Source organism: Rhipicephalus microplus, chromosome 2 (assembly GCF_043290135.1).
Source record: "Rhipicephalus microplus isolate Deutch F79 chromosome 2, USDA_Rmic, whole genome shotgun sequence".
Classification (NCBI taxonomy): Eukaryota; Metazoa; Arthropoda; class Arachnida; order Ixodida; family Ixodidae; genus Rhipicephalus; species Rhipicephalus microplus.
This window is the reverse complement of record NC_134701.1, coordinates 238,324,443-238,345,506: the sequence shown is the minus strand read 5'-3', so window position 1 is coordinate 238,345,506 and position 21,064 is coordinate 238,324,443. Positions and strand designations below refer to the sequence as shown.

Sequence of the window (21,064 nt, the reverse complement as noted above, 5' to 3'; positions counted from 1 at the left end):
TAATCTGTCAATGTCATGGTGTGTAAATTTGCATTACATAAAAAGTATTTGGTTGTTATATTAAGAGCAAGCCAAATAACTTTCCTTCAAAGAGAAGATAAAACGTTTCAGAAACATTATTCCCCTTTATTAAATGTATCAAATAAATGCAAACAAAACACACACTGTGTTTAACAAAAATGTATTGTGGCATCTGCAAGACTGAAAAAAGAAATGCACTGAAGAAGGGTCTGAAAGGTTGCAGAGAAAGCAATTCAAAACAAAAATAAAAATTACATGAACACCTTCATGACAACACTGATAAAATTTAAACAAAAATAGAAGTGACATGAATACCTTCATTACACTGATTATACAACTAACAAATTCGTTTACCAAGACTAGGACATTGATAGACAGAAAATGTGTCTGATGCTTGAACAGTTTTACACGTCAGCAAATGCTACAGAAGAAGCATAGCAGTAGACATTCACCGGGGTATCAATATGCTGCAATATTAATATGCTGTCAGCTGGACATTGCAAGGCACGTTAAGTCTGTAAATAGAGCATCCAATATATTCCAATGATTATAAAAATCTTGAGGCCAAAGAAGTACAAAAAATGCAAAAACTCTTTGAAAGACTAGAAAACTGTGCAAAGGAACAAGCACAAAAAGTGCCGAGTTGGAGAGTACATGTAAGAACACCTGATGATCCACATAACAAGTATGACATAAGTTGTCAACTGCTGCACTCAAAATATTCAATGAACAAAGAAGTACATTGCATCGAAGTTAAGAGCTATCGATGTTGAATAATAGTATGAAATATGAGAAAAGGTATATAGATTTGCAATGCCAAATGCAAGGGCAGGTCAAATGTGTCAGGAGAATAAAAAATAATGAGCAGCTCAGCTGCTGCAAATGAACACTGCAGGAAAATAACTAAAAAGCAAAGTGCATATTCATATTTCAGTCAATGCAACACTGAATGAGTCACAGCCAAGGTCATCTGCACCCCGGAGATAAAAGAAAATCTAACTTTCCAGTGTCAAGGGAAAAGCTGCACTTGTAGTCTACATAGTGAAAAATTCGGGCTCAGCTGCACAGCACGCCACAACAGGAAAGAAAGATACAGCAACTGTAGAAGATACGAATGGACCTATGTTTCAATTATATTGAATTGGCAAGTTTCTCTGCCCCATTGGCACAATTTTTTTTTTCATCGTGTGTAAGCATATTACCAAAACAAATATTTCAGATGCTAAAATTGAGTCTTGCAATACAGTTATATCAGTGATAACTGGCCCTGAATTGACGAAGAAGTCTCTGCCCCCCTAAATTTTGCCAACTCTCCTGTCCGAATTTTCAACAGCCGTTTTTAAAGAACTACAGCAGATGAAAATTCTTCGCTACAAATAATTGTGTGGTCAAAATGAGATTCTTAAGGAGGCCATCCAATGCCAACAAAGCAGAGCCAGAGAGCACATCAAATGTGCAGCAGGTACAAGCTCAGTACTGCAGATAAAATGTCTGCAAGCAGTTGCGCGGTCTGGCAGCAACTAACTATGCAACTGGCACTACATCACCAGTCATCACTGCCATTGCTTAGTGTTGCCCATTACACCATGTTCATCTTATCTTGTCCGGGTGGTGGGTACTGCTGTGGGTACTGTGGTGGGTACTGCTGCGGGTACTGTGGTGGGTACTGCGGTGGAGCTGCAGGGTAACCTGGCTGTGCAACATAACCACTGGGGACCAGTACAGCACCTGGGGTCATGCCCACTTGTCCTGGGTTCTGACTGATAAAGGCCAACTGCTTGTAGAATGACACCACGACCATGAGGAAGTAGATCTGCAGAGAACAAGTGACAATGTAGGTACATATAGCTTTGCAATAGCAACAATAGCCACACTCAACCATGAAGCATATAATCATTTCTCTACTATGCATCACTCACTACAAATTGACCACAAGATCACTTAAATTCACTCAAATCACTTAAAATGAATAGGTGAAAGCTTCGAATATTCGCCGAAGGTTTCGAATATTCATTGAATATTGCATTCGTAATATTTGTATTAGATTCGATAGAGCATCAGCCTTAAATGCAGTTTCTTCATGTTTGCTTGTGTGCGCTGTTTCAACGCCGTCTTTGATCTCCTTGCAATTTATCATGACAAATGATATGGGCCATATCGGTTGCTGCTAAGATCAAGTGCACACTTTGTCATCGCATTGTATGTAGTGTGGGCATGTATTCCTTGTCATAGTTTGATACCAACGCTTGGTCTTGCGAATAAGCTGAAGTGTTTTTTTACGCAATGACACACAAACAAAAGAGCACGTACTTTCGTAAATGTTACAAAGGCGTTAGCATTGTTGCTAACAACGATGCACGTAAGCTGATGGAAGTTTGAGGCAGTTAATGCATAGTTATGCTGCGTTCCCAACATCTCCTTTGGGAATATGTCGATTGGGCACCACACGAATATTCAAGTTACATTGCATATCATAAACTTCTTTTTCAATATGTTATCGAATTGAATACAATTATTACGAATGCAAATTTAAAAATTTTTGAATATTTACATACCCCTAGCAAAAATGAAACAGCATGTCAAACGCTTAAAATAATCTAGTGGCTTCTTCCCTCGCCTTCAAACGCCAGCTAAAGTTTTTGGCATGCTTGTCTAGAGTGCTTCAGTACTTGTATCTCAGTATGGCATTGCATCAATTTTTCCACTTGCTAATTGCAAGGCTTCAAGAATATTCTGCAATGACCAATAAAAGCACTGCCAAGTGAAATAAAGATAAGAAAGGGAAGAGGACACGAAGCAAAACTCTCAGAGGACTCCAATAAGTCATCTGTGCAATTGCAAAGAGGTTCTGCAGTGCCTTCGACAGTCAATGCACAAATTGAAATCTCTCTGACATGCGTGCTGAAAACGTGTGTGGTGCAGTGCTATAAGAGAGGCTGAATGTTCTCAGATGCAAGCTATCTTTAACCAGGATTTATTAACAAATTAAATCCACATAGCGTGGTGCTTTAAGCACACTTGACAGGTGCATTGATGAATGTACAAGTCATGCCTCAAGGAGTACTTAGGCCTCGGGCAACTATGCTTCCCGCAACAAAGGACACAATCGGTTTTCTGGACACGCTACTGAATTACATCTGACAGCTATGCATGTGTAGCAAATGCAATGGGAGAATAACCACAGGATGGACACTTATGTGTGAGAAGTAAACCAGTGATACCTGCAAGGCGAGTCCCAGCATGAGAGAGCAGAGAAGCAAAAGAAGCTGAAGAATACCCTGAAAAAGACATGGACAAAATGGTACGGCGACAGCACTAATATCAAATTAAATCTTAGGACTTAATTCACGATATTGTGGATTATCAGAAACACCAGAGATGGGTGGCTCGAAATTAATTTCAAGCACCTGGAGTTTTTAATGATGCATCAATATAAGCACACACTTTTTGTACTTCACTTCAAAGTACAGTGCAGTCCACTTATAACAATACCACATATAACGATATATCGGTTATAACGATGGGTCGACTTAACAGTCTCATTTTATGCATTGGGGCTATGGGGAAAAAAACCATATATAACGATATGTTATCCACCGCATATCGGATACAACGATGAAAAGTTTGCCGTGGACGGCATGTTTCATTCAGAACAATCGTAACATTTAGATTGATAAGTTCCTCTGAAACGAACTATGCCGAGACAAGACGAAAAGTTAGCGTAGGCGAGTACCTGCCGCCACTGCAGCACAGCGCCGGCAGCGCGTCCCGGCCGTTCAAAAAGCCGAGGAAAGCATCGCGAGTTGGCGCGACGCGCTACAGATGGCGCCAGCTGTGTCACGTTTTGCGCCTCGCCGCGCGTCGACCGCGGAGAGGCTGAGAGAATTTAAAAAAAAAATGCAAAAAGCAAAGCACTGCGGCTCCCTGCCTTCTACAACGGCAAGCCGGCAAGCTACTCGTAGCTTGCCGAACGAAAGCTGGAAAAAGAGAAAAAATAAAAAAAAGCGAAAAGCAAAGCGGCGCGGCGGCATCGGGGCGGGGCCTCGTTGGCATTCCGGCTGTGTACCTCTGGCTGTGCTTTCTTCCTCCCACTGCTCCCACCCCGCCGTCGGTCAGTCTCTCTTCCTCAGCGAACCCGTGATGCGTTCTTCGGAGTAAGAAATAAAGTCTTGTTTTTGACATCCTACTATCTACAATATTTATTAATTGGTGAAAATAGCGAAATGAAGCCTGGAGCTACAAAAGGTACGTCCGGCGACGATTTTATGGCGGCAGTCCAGATATAACGATCACCGGTTATAACGATCATATTTTTAGGTTTTCTCGATATCGTTATAAGTGGACTGCACTGTAAATGCAACTGCAGTGGCCGACTGAACCCAAGCTTTCAAACTTTGCAACACAACACCATAACTGCTACCCCATCAAGGCCAGTATGGCATCAACCTCCTGTGACAACACAGTTAAAACACCTATTTTTTTCTTACTACGCTTCTGCATATAGCTCATAATTATAAGCAATGATAGGCTACACAATATAAAACACTTTAGCAGAGATGTAACAGCCAAAATAGAATTTGGAGCAGTTATTGGAACAAGAAAATGTTGCTTTTGGAGCACAAAGCTATAAATTTGGAGCAAAATAAACAAATATTTAGCACAAAATTTCAAATTTGGAGCTATATAACGATAATGAAAGAGGCTTACTTTTGGAAAAGAAAAAGTATGTACTAGCAATTAAACTACACTTTACTACTGCACAGCGCACATAAAAACTGTCATTCCAATAAAAAGCAGCATTTTGAATTACCCCACATTGCAAAAAATTAAATCCACCTTAACATTAGCACTGCTGGCGGCCTTAATACTTTGGAGATTTGTAAAGCATGAATAATGTTTTTCGGGGCTGCAGAAATGTCATACACAGCTCCAAATCATTGCCAGAAATTTATTTTTTATAAGTCAACTATTATACTAGTACTCACAACTATGCGGTGCATTCAAGCATCAGTAATTCAGAAAAGAAATGTGCCATGCCACATGACAACCAGTATTGACAGCCCTTTTTGACTTGGTTTAGACTTAGTTTAGATTGATAAACAACACTCCGAGACCAATAATGCCACTAGTTTCCCTATCATAAGTTCATTATTAGCAGAGAAAATTAAAATTGAAGTTTATTTTTAAATTCTGAGCTAAAGTTTCCACGTGTGATGTAGTGAATTTCAAAATGAATTTTCCGTATTTTTACAACATTGGTTCATTGAAATTCTCTGAAACCTCGTATGCCAGGTCTAGGGCACCTACAGAAGACAATGTGCTTCATTTTTATCGAGTAATGCTGTATAGGACCCGGTAGATGCATTCAAAATTTACTACGTCACGGTGTTTGGTGCGGAAATCTCTTTGGAGTCTCCACTCACATTTTTTTTTTCTACGGCTTTCACACTTACCAAGCCTCGTGTCGCGTTAAGAGTGGTGTTTTCACAATTGCGAAATTGTCGTTTACTAATACGTGGAAAATCGTTTTGCTCTTTAAATAAAGTCCATGCTCATTTTAACGAACCTACGCACAACAGCCTTTCGGATAGAACGGACCATTATTCAGCTTAAGTTTGGTCTGCGTATTAAGTTAATGGGGTGAAGCTTGCTTTTGATGGACTGCAATACAACGGACTTGACTATACTGAACAAAATTAACGGCTCTTTTTGATGAAATTGGGCACATATAGCGTACTTTTGCCGTGTTGACGCAGGCTAACAATAGACTTGACCACACCGCTCTCCACACGATAAAGCCACTGTAATAATCAACTGCAGCTGGAAACGTTAGTGGCTTTCTGCCAACCTAAGCCTCCAGCCAAGCCAGTATCATAGCACATATGCGACGTTACTCCGTTGGTCCACAAATGGTTCAAAGTTGCAGCTGACTGAAATGCAGCACAAAGTTCAAGTGTGCTCGCCAATCTCTCAAAATGAATTTCTGTTAAAGCTAAGTGTAAATAAAATGCCTTTTTTTTGTGTGTTAGATGTTCCATCACTCATTGTAGTAACGTTGTTAGGCATCGCAACCAAAGTTTTGAAAGCAAGACGTTCTGGTGTCTAAGCAGGTGAGCTTCGCTGCCAGATTACAATATTAATGCGACAGGAACCTTGATACACTGTCCCTGCAGCTACTGTAACCACACTAATTAGAACTCGCACTGCAATTTTGTTAACCACTTCTGGTGGTCGCAATCTTTCCTGTGGATTACATGCACCATGCGTCAGCAGAACTAGCCTACCCCATACTGCTGAGCATTAGTGCGATGATCACCGCCAGAAGATGCTAACCCCTCCCCTCACACCATAGTTTAGATATTAAACTTCAGATAATACTGACTTGTTTTGCCAGATTCATTGTAATGAGAGCAAACTGTAGCACCCTTTCCCATGGGCCACTCGTGTACTGTGCCAAAGGTTGCTTAAGAAGCCTTCTGCATGCAATAAAACAAGGCCAAGAATTTTCGCAACGCTGTGCTGCGGATCGGTATTTGAGGCTCCTGAGAACACATGAGTCAAATATAGCGCAGCATGCGACCTGGAATTTAAAATAAAATGTCAAAGTCAGCTCAAGATCACTTTCTCTTCTCTTGATGAATGACGCTACAGGCCCAACACCCCTGCATCCCAAACCAACAATCAGCCATTAGCTGAACTCAGCATGGCAAGCTCTGTCAATACTGGAGCCACCGTAGGAAGCCGCGACTTGTCCATGAGTGTGTGCGCATGTGCAGTGAAAAACCTCGCATTCGAAAAAAAAAGAAAGAAATGCTCGTGTTGACGAGGCACACGTGACATATTTTCTTTCCCAGTGCCATCTTTCCCTGCTTAGCTTCCAACGCTTTTGTCAGGACGAAAGAAGAGAATGAACCATGCAACAAATCTTTACATTTATAAACTCCGCTCTTATCGTATGAATTTTAAAAAATTTTCTGGCAGTGGATTCATAAGGCAATAAGCCCCTTAGTAAATTATTCCATGGCTACTCGGAAAAGTGTTGCAGGGCACCTTCAAGCCATTAAAATACCTTTGTGAGAGCTTTACTTATTGCACCACACCAAGGAATGTTTATTGTACCTTTGATGGCGTACTTCCCACCGTAGAAAAAATATTCCACCTGGCCGGAGCTACAGTCAAACACCGCTACAACAAAACTGATGGGGCCCAGAAAAAATTTCGTTGTAGTGAATTTTAAAAAAAGATATAGCCGATCTTAGCTAGCAAAACAAAGAAACGTTTATTCTCAAAATTCGAAAAGTGTCTGCTGCTTCTTATTCTTTCCCAGCAGCATCACGACGCGATTCTCACCCATGCATAGCGAGGCCATGGGGAAAAACACGCTAAAACAACGCCTACAACTGCTTTCGTGAACGAACAAAACGGTTGCATTTACATGTACGTTAACATCAGCAGCTTTCTGCCGTCAAAGTGTATCCAACAATGCAGAGATGGAAGCAGAGTATCGTGGAGCGGTCACTTCTGCCTTATTCTATGCCATTCTTATCCATCACTCGTGGCAAGCCGATTTTTTTTTTTATAATGCGAACGAACAGCCACTCTGATTAGTTACCACACAGGCCAAGTGCGAATAAAACGATAAGCATTGGCATTGGAAAAGGCATCGTTCCGTGGTTGCACCCAGCAGCTGCGTAAAGGAAGCCAAGAACGGAGTGACAGCTTCAGCTTCAAATCGTCTGTGGCTCAAAAGCAAGCCAGTGGCAGAAGCAGGGCAGTCTCACTGCCATCACTACTGAGCAATGGCGGCGCCCATGCTTGCTGAACAGCGGCGGTTTCTGGTGGTTCCAACACGTGTTTTAGACTTTTTCTATATATTTTCAAGTTCTGAAAGTGCAACAAAATGTTAAATATTGTGTTTACTGTATATCAAGAAATATCCCAGTCTGGAATCGCATCGTGAAATTTCATTGAAGTGGGACGGCAGAAGAAAAAGTGTTCGTTGTGGAAACAATATGCATTGACTCTTGTGGACTGCTGATGGGGAATCGCGAATTTCTCGTAGCGGAAATTTCGTTGAAGCTGCGTTCGTTGTAGTGGGGTTCAACTGCTTTTAAAATAGCAATTTCCACACAAAAACACAAGGGTAAATTAATATGTATGTTGAGTCTCGTTACATAATAGAAGCATAGAGCATGAAAAATGCCTTCGTTTATTTGCGTTGCACATACAGCGAAACCTTAGTGATACGGATCTCACGGGACCACGAAAAATATGCGTATCATCCAAAATTATCACCAGAAAGAGAAAATCGGCATGTGACAAAAGAAGCCTGACGTGCATTTTCATTTATTTTTCAGGGCCGTAGCAACATCAGAGAGAACAGACTATCGGTTAAGTTTTTAGATGTCTGCTATCATACCAGCACTATAATATATACGGCCTGTATGCACATATTTAATGAACCAAGTGCATTGCGACTTGAGGTAGCAGTAGCCCCTGTAAATTTTATAATGTTTTTTTGCATGAAACCGGAGTGCCGCGGCAAGAGTAACAGAAGAAGTGTTTTGACGCGAAAGACCGAGGTCACAAATCTTCAGAGCCATGTTACAATTTCGTCAATGCGAAGGTGTCGTGAATGATTTTGGGGGATTTACTGCCATGCCCACAAAAGTGCGACCTCAACAGTAGCGCATGTTGACGTTGTGGGGCCTCACTTTTTTGCCAAGACTATCCTCGCATTCTCTCATTCCTAGTCCACTTTTTATAAGATGTGCAGGCATGTGTAAACACAGTGCAATGACAGCAGCCCGCATCGGCACATTAGAAAAAAAAATAATGCTACTAACATCAATCTGTAATCTAAACGTGAAGACACACCAAGGCACATTAGAGCCTGAAAGATCCAAGCACGCAATTTCAGAGGGCGTACCGAGTCTCTAAAAGTGGATTCTGACTAAAAGAAAAGTTCTTTCCCCACGCGATTCTGATGATTTCGCGGTGCAGTGTGCATGCTCGCGCTTGCGTTCCCGCACTTCAAGGCGCTAGGAGAGTCTTCCACGATAGTGCAGACAGCACCTCTTCGTACTTGGATGGTAGTTATAAAATGTGATAGAGGGAAGAATAAATAATTGCAGAAGAGACAAATGACATAATATTCTCTAATATAAGAATGTATACTCACACTGGCAATAATAGCAACTATGACAATGATGACAACCACACCCTGGACAACAGCCAAAAGTCCTTCAAACACCAAGTACGGAAGCAGCAAATGTCGTTGGTCCTGCACAGATAAATACATTGGAACCTCCACTACACGTGCCCTATTTATGAGACAACCCATATTTTACGTGCCCTATTCATGAGACAACCCATATTTTGACGAATTTGTTTGGTCCCAACAAAGTCCCCATCGATATTATATACTAAGGGCTTCAATTATATGACAAAATTCTGTACCAACCATGTCTCCTACAATGGCTCTTTGGTACCACTAACAAAAAGTATTACATTTACTCAAATCTAATGCAAAAACACTTAGTAGTTTCAAAGTAGTATTCACTGGAACACAATACCAGTTTCTGAGTATCATGCCCATATGTCAACAATTAAGAAAAAAGGCAGACAGACAAGTCCAATTAGCCCTCATACAACCAGAAATTCTCCTGGCAGTTTTCTTCAGCAATTGTTTTTTTTACTTTGAAATCACTAATAGATATACTTCCCTTACATGTGTACTCAAAGGCTGCTGCCAAGATGTGGCAAGTCACGTCGCACAATTTTCGTTAAGAGGCTAATTATTTCTGACAGGGATTGTTATTTACCATTCCATGAAGATAACCTGAAACGAGTACAAGACAACCAAACTCACAGTGTAGGCTCCCCTAATGCAAAGGGCGGCAGCCGCAAGACCAATGGCACTGATAACTGCATAGGCTACAAACAGTCCATAGCTCGCTGAAAAGAAAGGAATGCACGATCACAATTTAGGAATGCCAGACACTTCACATGCGACTTATGCATGACATTTCATACAGAATTCAAGCGAACACATTGCCAATAAGAAAGCAATCACACCTATATTAAACGCTGCTAGAAGCAAATGCACTTGACACTGGTAAGCAACTGCTGGTGCCAGTAAAGGAGGCAGCCATATATAGCACACAATGACATATGAACACTGATAATATCTCACAAGAACTACAACGAAACATGAGTGCTTGTCGCAACAACTTGCAATCGCCCAACTAGAATGATTTAGAGAGGTTCTTGTGTCACACAGTCTTATTCTAAATGAAGAAAAACAGCTCAGAATGCGTATAGAAAATGTGGCTGGGAACACACCTTTGGTATGAAATCAAATAAAACCTAGTCATTCATTACAGAAAGTCTTGAATGCCTTAGTTAAGCACAGTATTATGAGAAAACCATTAATGCCTTTGCTTCTCTGTCTCACACTTTCAGTATTTAAAATGCCCATTGTCCAAATATGAGACTGACGAATTGCAAAATTCCTCATGTCCTCTCCAATGCAGAGGCTGAACAACAGTTTGTCAACAAACGAATCCAGCTGAGCGGTATCCCACTTGCAATGCACCTTGCTTTTTCTGCTTAAGTGCTTCGCCAAAAGAGAAGCTAGAAAGTGTCAACACTGGCTTATCATTGGAGATGTGATCACAAATGAAATCAGCCATGACATTTGTTCATTGCTTCAGCTTACAGGGTCAGTTATAAAAGTAATGCACATGATTTTATTGTGACGTGACTATTTATGGCAGCGTGGTAAAATAGCTCGGGCCATGTGGTGGGGGCTCTGCACTGCGAACGCAGATGGTTGGCAGTTTACTGCGAGCTGTGCGAGTGGTAAGATGTGCCTTCATGTGAAAGGCTGTGTGCTACTTTGTAACAAGGTACTATACAGCATTTACTTCAACAACAACATGCTATCAAGTTTTGCTTGAAGCTTGGAGGAAATGCCCCCTATAACATTGTAGAAGCTTCAAGAGTAGACTTGTGCGAATAGTGAATTTTAGGCTCGAAGCGAATAGTGGCTTTGATCGAATAATTTTGAATCGAATTCGAATAATATGTATGACATAAAGGGAATATTTATCGCGACCCTACTAACCTGCCCAATATTTCTTTTGAATTGAAATAGGCGCTCTATGCATATGCCATTTATTTTTTCTTTCAAAGAAAGTCTAAACAACCTTGAGTAGTAGCTTCAGTAGGATGCGAGTGATAACCTTTAAGATACTTAATGTCTTAAAATTCATTACACTTGGGGCATATAACACATATTAACAAGCTTGATAAAATGAAGAATTCATTTGAGGGTAACAACATTCCTTTAAAGGGGCCCTTCAACACTATTTCTAGTAACCATGGAGCCAATAAATATGCTTGTTGATCACAAATTTACTGCCGCGAAGTTTCTAGAATCAGTTCAGTATGAGCGGAGCTTCACTCACACGCTGCAATTTCATTCTTGCTTCTTGTCCCGACAAAATAGCTGGTACTTAAGCAGAGAAGAATGGCAAGGTGAAAGAAAATACGTCACATACACCTCGTGACCTTGAGCCCCCTCTTCTTTTTCTTCAAATACGCAGATTTTCAGTGCGGTCGCGTGCTTACTCGTGGACAAGCGGCGACCTCTTGCGGCGGCCCTGGTAACGACGAGCGGGCCATGCTCAAATCAGCCAGTGGCTGTGACTAGAGCCATATATTCCTTCTTGGCCGTGACAAGCGATTTTTGAGCTTGTAGTGTCATTTGCCGAGGGAAGAAAGCAATTTTTAGCTTTGAAAATTTATTGTGAATAACATGTTACGTGCTGCACTATAATATTTGCCTCGCGTATTCTCGGTAGCCTCAACTACACATCAGCAGCGTTTTCTGACCATTTTCAGTAAGTGTTGCAGGGCCCCTTTAAACTTGAAGGAGGGCTTCGCAGCAAAGCCAATTTTCCCTTTATAGGTGCTTTCACGGCTTAGCTCTCCTACACTGTAGTGAAACCACCTTTACAGGCAATAACATGTAGACTAATATACAATTATTTGATCATTGCAAATACTTCGACGATAATTTAAATTCGCATCGAAGTGAATTCAAATACTGAACTATTTGTTCGAATATCTGAAGCATTCGAATATTCACACAAGCCTATTCAAGAGGTCTTCAGAGATCACTACATTTTAAAGGGCCAGTCAACAGGCTCCGAAATGCGCATGAAAAGCTCGCGCATTTTCCCTGCGCGTGACCAACCTCCTTATATATACAGTGACGTCAACTCTGTGATCAGTAACGTTGACTTAATTTCTCTTTGCTGAGATCTGGTTTAGACCAATCGGCGAGCTGCATGCTACGTCAAGTTGCCGATGGCAGAGTTGATGTCACTGCACGTATAGGAGGTTGGTCATGCGCAGGAAAAATGCGCGAGTTTTTCCTCCACGTTTCGGAGCCTGTTAACTTTTAAGATCACAGTCCAAATGGCACAAGGCATTCAAGGAGGGCCAGGAGGAAGTCGCGAACGAACCCTGTTCTGGACGCTCAACGACGACCAGAACAATGAAAATGTGGATCATGTGCCTCAAATTTGGCGCTTCGACCGTCACTTGAGCACTTAGAAAAGTGAGCTTGTACCTCAAGGAGAAATTCAATGCTGCCTTTTACTAGAGCTGCTCAAGACATTGAAATGACGGGTAGTGTGCGTGAGGGCTGACATCAAGGACACAACCTCCTAAATGACAAAGCCCCAGGCCACAAATCTTTCAGTAATACGAAGTCTCTGACCTAGAACAAAACCTCGGTGGTGCCCCATTCTCCTTACAGTCCTGACTTGGCTTTGTGCATAGTTTATTTCCCACCCACTAAAGAGAAAGCTGCAAGAAAAGCAATGGGAGATCGTAAAAGACATCAACAAACATGTCACAACATTCCTGAAAGGCATTCCCATTGAGAACTTTCAGGCTACTTTCCAGGTGCGGCGGACACGTATCCGTAAGCCTATTGATGCAAGAGGAGAGTATCTTGAATTTCACCTATTTGCACAGGTCCCACCAATAAAACTATTTTCCCTATAAAATGTGCATTACTTTTTTAACAGACCCTACATAATGAAGAACACAGATGTGCACACGTCAGTATATGGAAAGAAATCCCCCACATATGCAAATTTGGTTGGAAAACATGTGCGCCCATTACTTTTATAAAAATGATAATCCTTGAAAAGATAAAGTACAAAAAAAAAGCACAGCCAGACTATGAAGTCCAAATTTTATGAGGAATACTGTTCGGAATCGTCATGGCGATTTCGGTGGCATGTCAGTACCAGGAGAGCACGCTGGTGTCTTTGGCAAGTGAAATGTTCTACTTTCTAGGTTTATTGTCCGATTTGGACTTGAAGTGCGATGTTCTTCAATCTACTATTCTGTTCCAATCTCAAATATAATATAATAATGAAAGTGATATTTACAGCTAGGTCTGCTGGTCTGAACAACAAGGTCAAACAAAGGTAGCTTCAATTTGGTTGACATTACGGACAAAACATACCATTTATGAATAAGCTTCTTCAACAAATATAATGCTATCTATTAAGCTGATATCATGGCATAAAGACAAAGAAAAAGAACTAATGCTGAAATGCCCATATCACCACACATCAATTTTAAAATTTGAGAAGTCAAACTATTTCATATTGATACTCACATTTCACGGTGTCATACACCTCTGGAGATTGTCTGTAGGCATCCAAGATTTGGTCAAAGTTTGCACAGATTGCCGAGTAGAACACCACACCAAGTATAAAACCAATCTACAAAAGCAGAAAAATGACCTCAGCCATTAAAAGAGCCACATCAAACAAAATTTTCAAGCTTAAACTATGCATGGTATGTTAACTGGCCTGAGAGAGTTGGCAAAATATGAGTGTATACGGTGCAGTATGAAATTTGGAATTTTTGGTGTTGGAGTAGAATTGTATGGCATGGCAACACCGAGCAGTGATAATCGTATCCTTGAAAGCAGCTCCTCAAGCCAACAGAGGCAAATATCAATGACTGTGCCTTACATACACTATTAATATTATAGCAGCTTTGTACTATTGGTGCCAAGCCTGACAGAAAAGCACAGTTATGCTGTACTATAATGCGGTGGTGCATCACTTTCGCAGCAGAAAGTATGGGATAACAGTGGTCACTTTTGTGATGACACCACCAGAATGGCACCACGATCGATTCGTCCATAAAATGTTTACTTTCAGTACGATACTTTCTGCAGTGCTTGAGTGAAATAGTTGCATGACAGAATTAAAACGTTTAAGACCTAAACATTTCAGCACATCTGGATACATTATTGGAAAAGATAAAGCTCGAGTCTTCTGAGCTTGCACAATCCAACAGCGGTCCGTATTGTCCGTTTCGGCTACAAAAGGCATAAAAAAAGCACATTACTATTCATTCCATATTCACGCCTGCTAGATAGCACACTAACTTGGAGTTATGCGACGAAATAAGTGAGGAGGTCCAGAAGGATAAAGTTATCAGGCAAGTTCTACAACCACTTACCTGCATGAGCCAAGAGAGTAGTTGCAAGATTTTCAATAATACAAAGAGAACGCTCAATGATGTAGGCTGCTCTACTTTTTGCAATCTCACTCCTCTAAGGCATACCAAAGTGCAGGAATGTAGCTAAATGCACCGAGACATATTTGGGGCATTGAATTTATCCACTGAGATGAAGTACTTAATTCCAATCAGTCTATAAAAAAATGGAATGCATCAGGCTTCTTCAAACACTGAGTCGGCCATATGTACATGAAAAAGGTCACTAACGCACGATGAGAAACAAAGGGAACAACCAATGAGTTGCCCAGGTACACACAAAACCAGCACAGCAACTACAACTACCGATCGCCGAGGCTTTGTGTCTCACCTTACCATGAATGAATTGCTTACGTGTAGAGTGCTCGCCCAGTACAAATTGGTTTATTATTTTTCAAATAATAAACTAATGCGCACACTACCCAAGATTTCATAAGACTGCCGTAATTTATTAAAAGGACACTAAAGAGCTAAGCAATTTTTTGCATAATAGTAAAGTACAATTTCACAAAAAGTACAATTTCACAACCACGAAAGCACTCTTCCCGTGACACAACGTCTAGTAAGTGAAAAAAGTGCGAAAAAAAAGTATGTGTTGACGTTACCTTGAAATTTCCGCACCCAACACAGTGACAGAAGAACTTTTAAAGGTGCCTACTGGGTCCTACATAGCTTGCAATAATTAAAGATGATGTACACTGTAATCTGTCGGTGCCATATACTTAGCATGTGGAGTTACAGAAAAGTTCGAGTTTATGCCACAAAAATACTGCAAATACATTAAGCAATTTCTTGCGACCCGCCTGGATATTTTGGAACTAAATTTATGAACCCTCAACCTCGATTTTCTCCACTAATAATAAACCTGTGATAATGGAACATATGGCAGAGTTTGCAGAGGTTACCATGCTTCAGCTGCATCCCATTAACAAATTTTTTTTCATCTTGTAATAAACGTCAGGGAATACAATTGCATTCAGTTTTCAAGAACAACAACAGTAGCAAGTGTTGCGATTTCGTAAATTGCCCTAGCAGACAGCTTTCAACAGAAAAGTTTACATGCTTTTAGTGTCGCGATCCATGTTGTGACAACAGGTTTAATAGTAACATCTGGAGTTTTACGTCCCAAAACCACGATATGATTGAGAGAGGCCCTAGTGGAGGGCTCCGGAAATTTTTGAGCATTCGGTGTTCTTTATCCTGCACTGACTCCACACAATACATGGGCCTCTGCCATTTTGCCTCCATCAAATCAAATCAAATCAAATCAAACTTTATTTCAGAAATGCATACATTTACATGAATAAAATTCTACAGTACAGAGGAGGTCCCGAAGTTAAACTGTCGGAGGGACCTCCGTTAGAAAATAAGTCAAGTGCGATAACAATGCAGCAAGCAGTGAAAAACACTTTGTACGAATTAAACAAAGAATGGTTAAAATTTCATAACAACAAGGCAAGAAAAGTTCTGTGTAACAGCAAGTGGTATAGTGAGTAAAAGAAATACTAAAATTAGGAGTAAGGCCCGACGGCAGAGTTTAGAAAACACGTTTTGTGATGAGGTACTCTTTAAACATTTTGCGAAACGAATAGAATGTGGGAGATAACTTTATTTCAAGTGGTATGTTGTTCCATATGGATACACCTGTAAATTTAAGAGTTAGTTTTCCATAATTGCTACGCACTTTAGGGAGAAGAAAATTGTGACAGGCTGAAAACCTGGTGTTATTAGTATTGACAAGATGTTGTGTGGATAGCCCTGAAACACATAGACCATGATAAATGAGGCGATACATCAATATAGCTAACTTTAGAGTGAATAAAAGATTAATTGGAAGCACGGAAAAATAAATAAAGAGTGGCGTAGAAGGCGATTGAAATGGAGCGAAGGCGATCAGACGTAGTGCCCGTTTCTGAAGATGTAGAAGGGGCTCCAGGTGACTGGCATATGTATTACCCCAGGATGAAATGCAATAGGAAAGATGGCTATGAATATATGCTTAGTATAATGATAAAATAATGCGTGATTGAAAATAAGGGCGGGCTTTAATGAGAACATGAATGCCAAAAGAAGCTTTTTTTAATATTGAGAGTACATGATAGTTATATTTCAAATGCTTGTCTAGTATTACGCCTAAGAACTTCACATGATCCGATACGGAAATAATATGGTTGTTAAGAGATACGGAAACTGGTGAGGGAAATGTGTTCTGTGCGGATGAAAACACCACAAATGCAGTTTTAGAGGGATTCATATAAAGATGATTGTTAACACACCATTGATAAATATTACAGAGATCGGAGTTTAAGCTACTTTCAAGTTCAGCAGTTGTTTTCTGGGATGTAAAAATAGTAGTGTCATCGGCGTAAAGAAGACAGTTAGTATGGTTAAGGGAACTAGGTAGGTCGTTAATAAAAAGTAGGAATAGAAGAGGGCCTAAGATTGAACCTTGAGGGACGCCCATGGTAACTGGCTTAGCAGATGACGCAATGTTATTGACATAAACTACCTGTGAGCGATTTGTTAAGTAATTGCGAATGAACTGCAAAGCGGGACCCACAATTCCGAAAGATTCAAGTTTACACAGAAGGATCCGGTGGTTAATTGTGTCGAAAGCCTTCGTGAGGTCAATAAAAACTGCCCCAGTAAGTAATCCATCGTCTATGGCTTGTTTAATTCGGTCAGTAAAGCTGAGCAAGGCGAGCTCTGTCGAGTAGCCAGGTCGAAAACCAAATTGGTGGGGAGAGAGTAGGTTAAATTTAAGCAGATAGCACATCAAACGCAAGTAAAAAAGCTTTTCGATTACTTTGCTAAAGAAAGGAAGTACACAAATCGGACGGTAATTATTAGATGACAAACGATCGCCCTTTTTGAAAACAGGTGTTATCTTTCCTACCTTTAAAGCATCAGGAAATGCACCTGCTTTGAACAATTTGTTAATTATTTCAGCTAAAATAGGGGACAGTTCACGTGCCACGAGCCATCAAAATGTTACTGCCACAACTAAGATCGAACCCACGACCTTCAAGTTGTCAGCTGAGCATCCTAGCCATTGTTTCACTGAGGTGGACTGGGTGACAACAGGTTTATCTACTTCATAAGCGCTAAAGCTGTATTTGTGGTGTTTGGGTCAGAATTCCTTAGTTTTTTTGTGTTAATTTTATTGACTACTGCAGTTACTGCCATATATAGGCTGACCTCAGTTATATTTGAGGTACTTTGATTCATTCAGAAGAAATTCATATTTATCAGTGATACCTGATGAATAGTTTTAAAGGCTACTTCAACACAGAAAGCTTGGTCTGTGTCTGTCCTCTTTGTCTGTCAATCGATTCAGCCACCAGAGCAAAAGTTTAACCCCTTGCTAAACGGCCACTCATATTAATGATCTGGTGGCGTTCATACTAGTGAACATTGGGTGCAATATCAATATACAAGCATTAGGTAGTGCGCTACTTTATTTCTAAAATGCATAGAAATGTAATTTTAAAGACCGCAGTGGTTATTATGCAGTGCTGACAATGTGACACTATGAACAAAAATATGTGCATTTCCTACGCTTCACTAAAACTACATAATACTGCCCTTGTAGCCTTGCATTCTATAAAAACTGTTTCTTAAATTTACTGCTAGATGACGTCCATGCCACACAGCACCTACTCGGACATCCTCACGCAGAACATGAAATAAACATTTTATTCTGTCTCTCCAGGCAAAAAAATTATAGTCTTTTAATGATCTTTGCGAGCAAAGCACGCAGATGCATAAATTTTTTTTTTCAAACAAAATGTTGTGGAATCCTATGACTGCATTCAAAATGATTGTCTTGCCATTCGAAAACCGTTTGAACAGTATACAATTCGGTGTCACCATTACTTAATTTGTTTCAAAATTAACTATTAGCACATCCCCTGTGTTAAAGGTTAAACTCTCTGTGGGTATTGACAATGGCTCTCAATTTTCAGTTACAATGAGTTACAGTGATAACCTGAGCTATGTAAGTCAGCAGGGCAGTGTCATTACTCCTTTAGATACAGGCTCATTCACATCTACGAGCAGCATGCAAATTGGCAGGGGCATACTTGTGACAATGTTAGAGCTAACTAGCAGCAGTGTCTGCTGTGCTTTACACTGCAGGTGAAGCAAGATTATGTCCTGCATACACTGACCTGTGTTGTTGGAAAGCGTTTATTCCAGATAAATTTGGCTGCATGGTGTGGCCTTTACCTAGCCCCACCTATCTTTTTTACTCCACGAGTGACCCCACTTTAGACTTACTTAAATCCGTAAGAGGTAGCATATGTCCTTACTCTAAATATATTTGTTTATGTCCCTACATTAGGGACCACTTAGTCAACTGGAAGCAAAGTCACAGAGTGAGAATGGATAACACCTAGTATGTTATGATACTGGTACCTTGAAACAAAGCTTGGAGTAAACTGCTGGAATGAGCTGCATTTAATTGTAGCACATTCATGTTGCAAAGCTGCCACTAATAAATGAGCATGGCTTGCAAAAAGCTCTGATCTAGTCTTGACCATACAGAACTATTTACCCCATACGTAGGCCCAAATTCACAGAAGTTTGTGCATGCTACTGCCAATTAATTTTACTCTTTATGGCTGAAAGTCAGAAACAGAATACCCGCACCCATGTTTTCTTAAATTCATTTTTGTGTGGCAATTGCTCTCACATCATATCGATGCACTGGTGCATTTACAGTGCGCAATCAATTGCTCTAGCTCCATAATGTTCAGGAGGCTATTAAGCAACACTGATTAATATACAGTGGGGTTAAGCTACATTGTAATATTTGCCACCCTCAACTTCGTTCTCTCACACATAATATGGTCACAAATTTGTTGACCGTTTCCTGTAAAAAGGAATTATTTTTTCCCCTCTTTAATTTTATCACGCCAGCAACGCTCTAGCAGAGGCAAACATAAAACTGCTAAAGCGGCGTTGAAAAACGAAATCGCACACATAGAAAAAAAATCCGTAGTACCCCATGTGCATCATGTTTCTCGTAAAGAAAGCGTAACAGCAATGATTTTCTACAGAATACCGCGCACCAGCCAAGCGACCGCATTGAGCTTGATATAGCGACACTGACAAAGCACGTAACGTTCAAACTCAAAAACACAGCACACATTTTTTGACGCATCATATCAGGCGAGCTCGAACAGAGCATGTCCGGAAAAGAAGCAACAGCGTGCTCCGAGCGCCGCGCCCTCCGTTTATCAGACAAGAAAGGGTAAGCGCGACTGCGAAGGATGCAACGTGCCGGATGGGGCTAGGCTGGCCAGCACGGAAGACGCTGATAACGCTGCGTCGGAGGTCTTGCTCAGACGGGTGCAATATCTTCCTTGCACGTCATTGCGCAACCACTGGTGGCGACCTTCGAAAAATCTCGCACGCGCGCACGAAATGCTCTTAAAATTTGTCAGAGCGCGCGAATGTGACCGGAGACGCAGAAACAACGAGGGAAATCAATACTGAGAAAGGGTAATCACAGTTTTATACTGCAATAACTAAGAAATCACGGGTGACGCGGAAGACAACGTCGAAATATCAAACGACATACGCAAAGTTGAAGCCAAGGAACGCATGAGGGACGTTAATTGTACGGTTTAAACAGTATTGTGGTAATTATGGTGCAAATGAAAAAAAATGGGTTGACGAAAAGACAACTTGCCGCCAGCATGGGACCCGTCCAGTGCAATATTCAGATAACGCACGGGCGCGTTATCCGAAGGCTGTAGAATTGGCCCCTGTGACGGCGGCAAGTCTGTTCCTCCACTTTACTTTCACATTTAAATAGTAATTGCGTCAGTACAGCTAAAACAGCAAAACTTGCTTGCGCTTCAGTTTACGTTGTGTGAGATACGGCAGACTGCGTCTGAAGTAAGCACACGCCGACTTTACGCGTCGCAAACAATACAGGAGGCGACACGCTTAACTTAAGCTAAGTGCGTGTAAGAAGAAAACCTAGTGCAGCTCCAGCGCTATGCATGGTACGACGCAAGATGGGGGTGGCGACGCCTCCGAAAAATACGGCGTTCTCTACGAAGCGCGGCTCGAAACATGAAACGCGCCGCATGTAACCGACCACCACTTACCAAACTCAGAATGGCCAGCACTTTGGTGCCAGTCCTGACTGTCATACAGCCGCAGCAGCAGTGGGTCATGTAAGCCATGGTGAATATTTGGCCCCGTTGATGGTCTCTCGACAATTTCGCACTATAAAAACACACAGCCGCCAAAGGCGCTAGATGGTTGTACACGTGCCGTTCTAGCTACGCCCCGGCTTTCTGTGAAGGGAAAACACGGAGAGACGGAGAGAGCAGGGAAAGTGAACGGAGTGCGTGGTTGAAGGCGGTTGAAGGACAGAATAGAGCGACGACGACGGTGATGTCTGCCTCTCCCCTTTTGAAAGCGAACGCAG

The 21,064-nt window shown here is 41.2% G+C and overlaps 1 protein-coding gene across 1 annotated transcript; it reads right to left on the bottom strand.

The window, feature by feature from the left end:
* Positions 1 to 105: 105 nt before the first annotated feature.
* LOC119170223 (uncharacterized) lies at positions 106 to 21,031 on the bottom strand. The gene is made up of 6 exons (XM_075878068.1): positions 20,739 to 21,031; positions 13,727 to 13,832; positions 9,893 to 9,978; positions 9,203 to 9,304; positions 3,243 to 3,299; positions 106 to 1,834 (listed from the first exon to the last, which is right to left on the bottom strand). The coding sequence occupies exons 1-6, from the start codon at positions 20,814 to 20,816 to the stop codon at positions 1,601 to 1,603; spliced, it is 663 nt and encodes a 220-aa protein (XP_075734183.1). The 5' UTR covers positions 20,817 to 21,031; the 3' UTR covers positions 106 to 1,600.
* Positions 21,032 to 21,064: the final 33 nt, after the last annotated feature.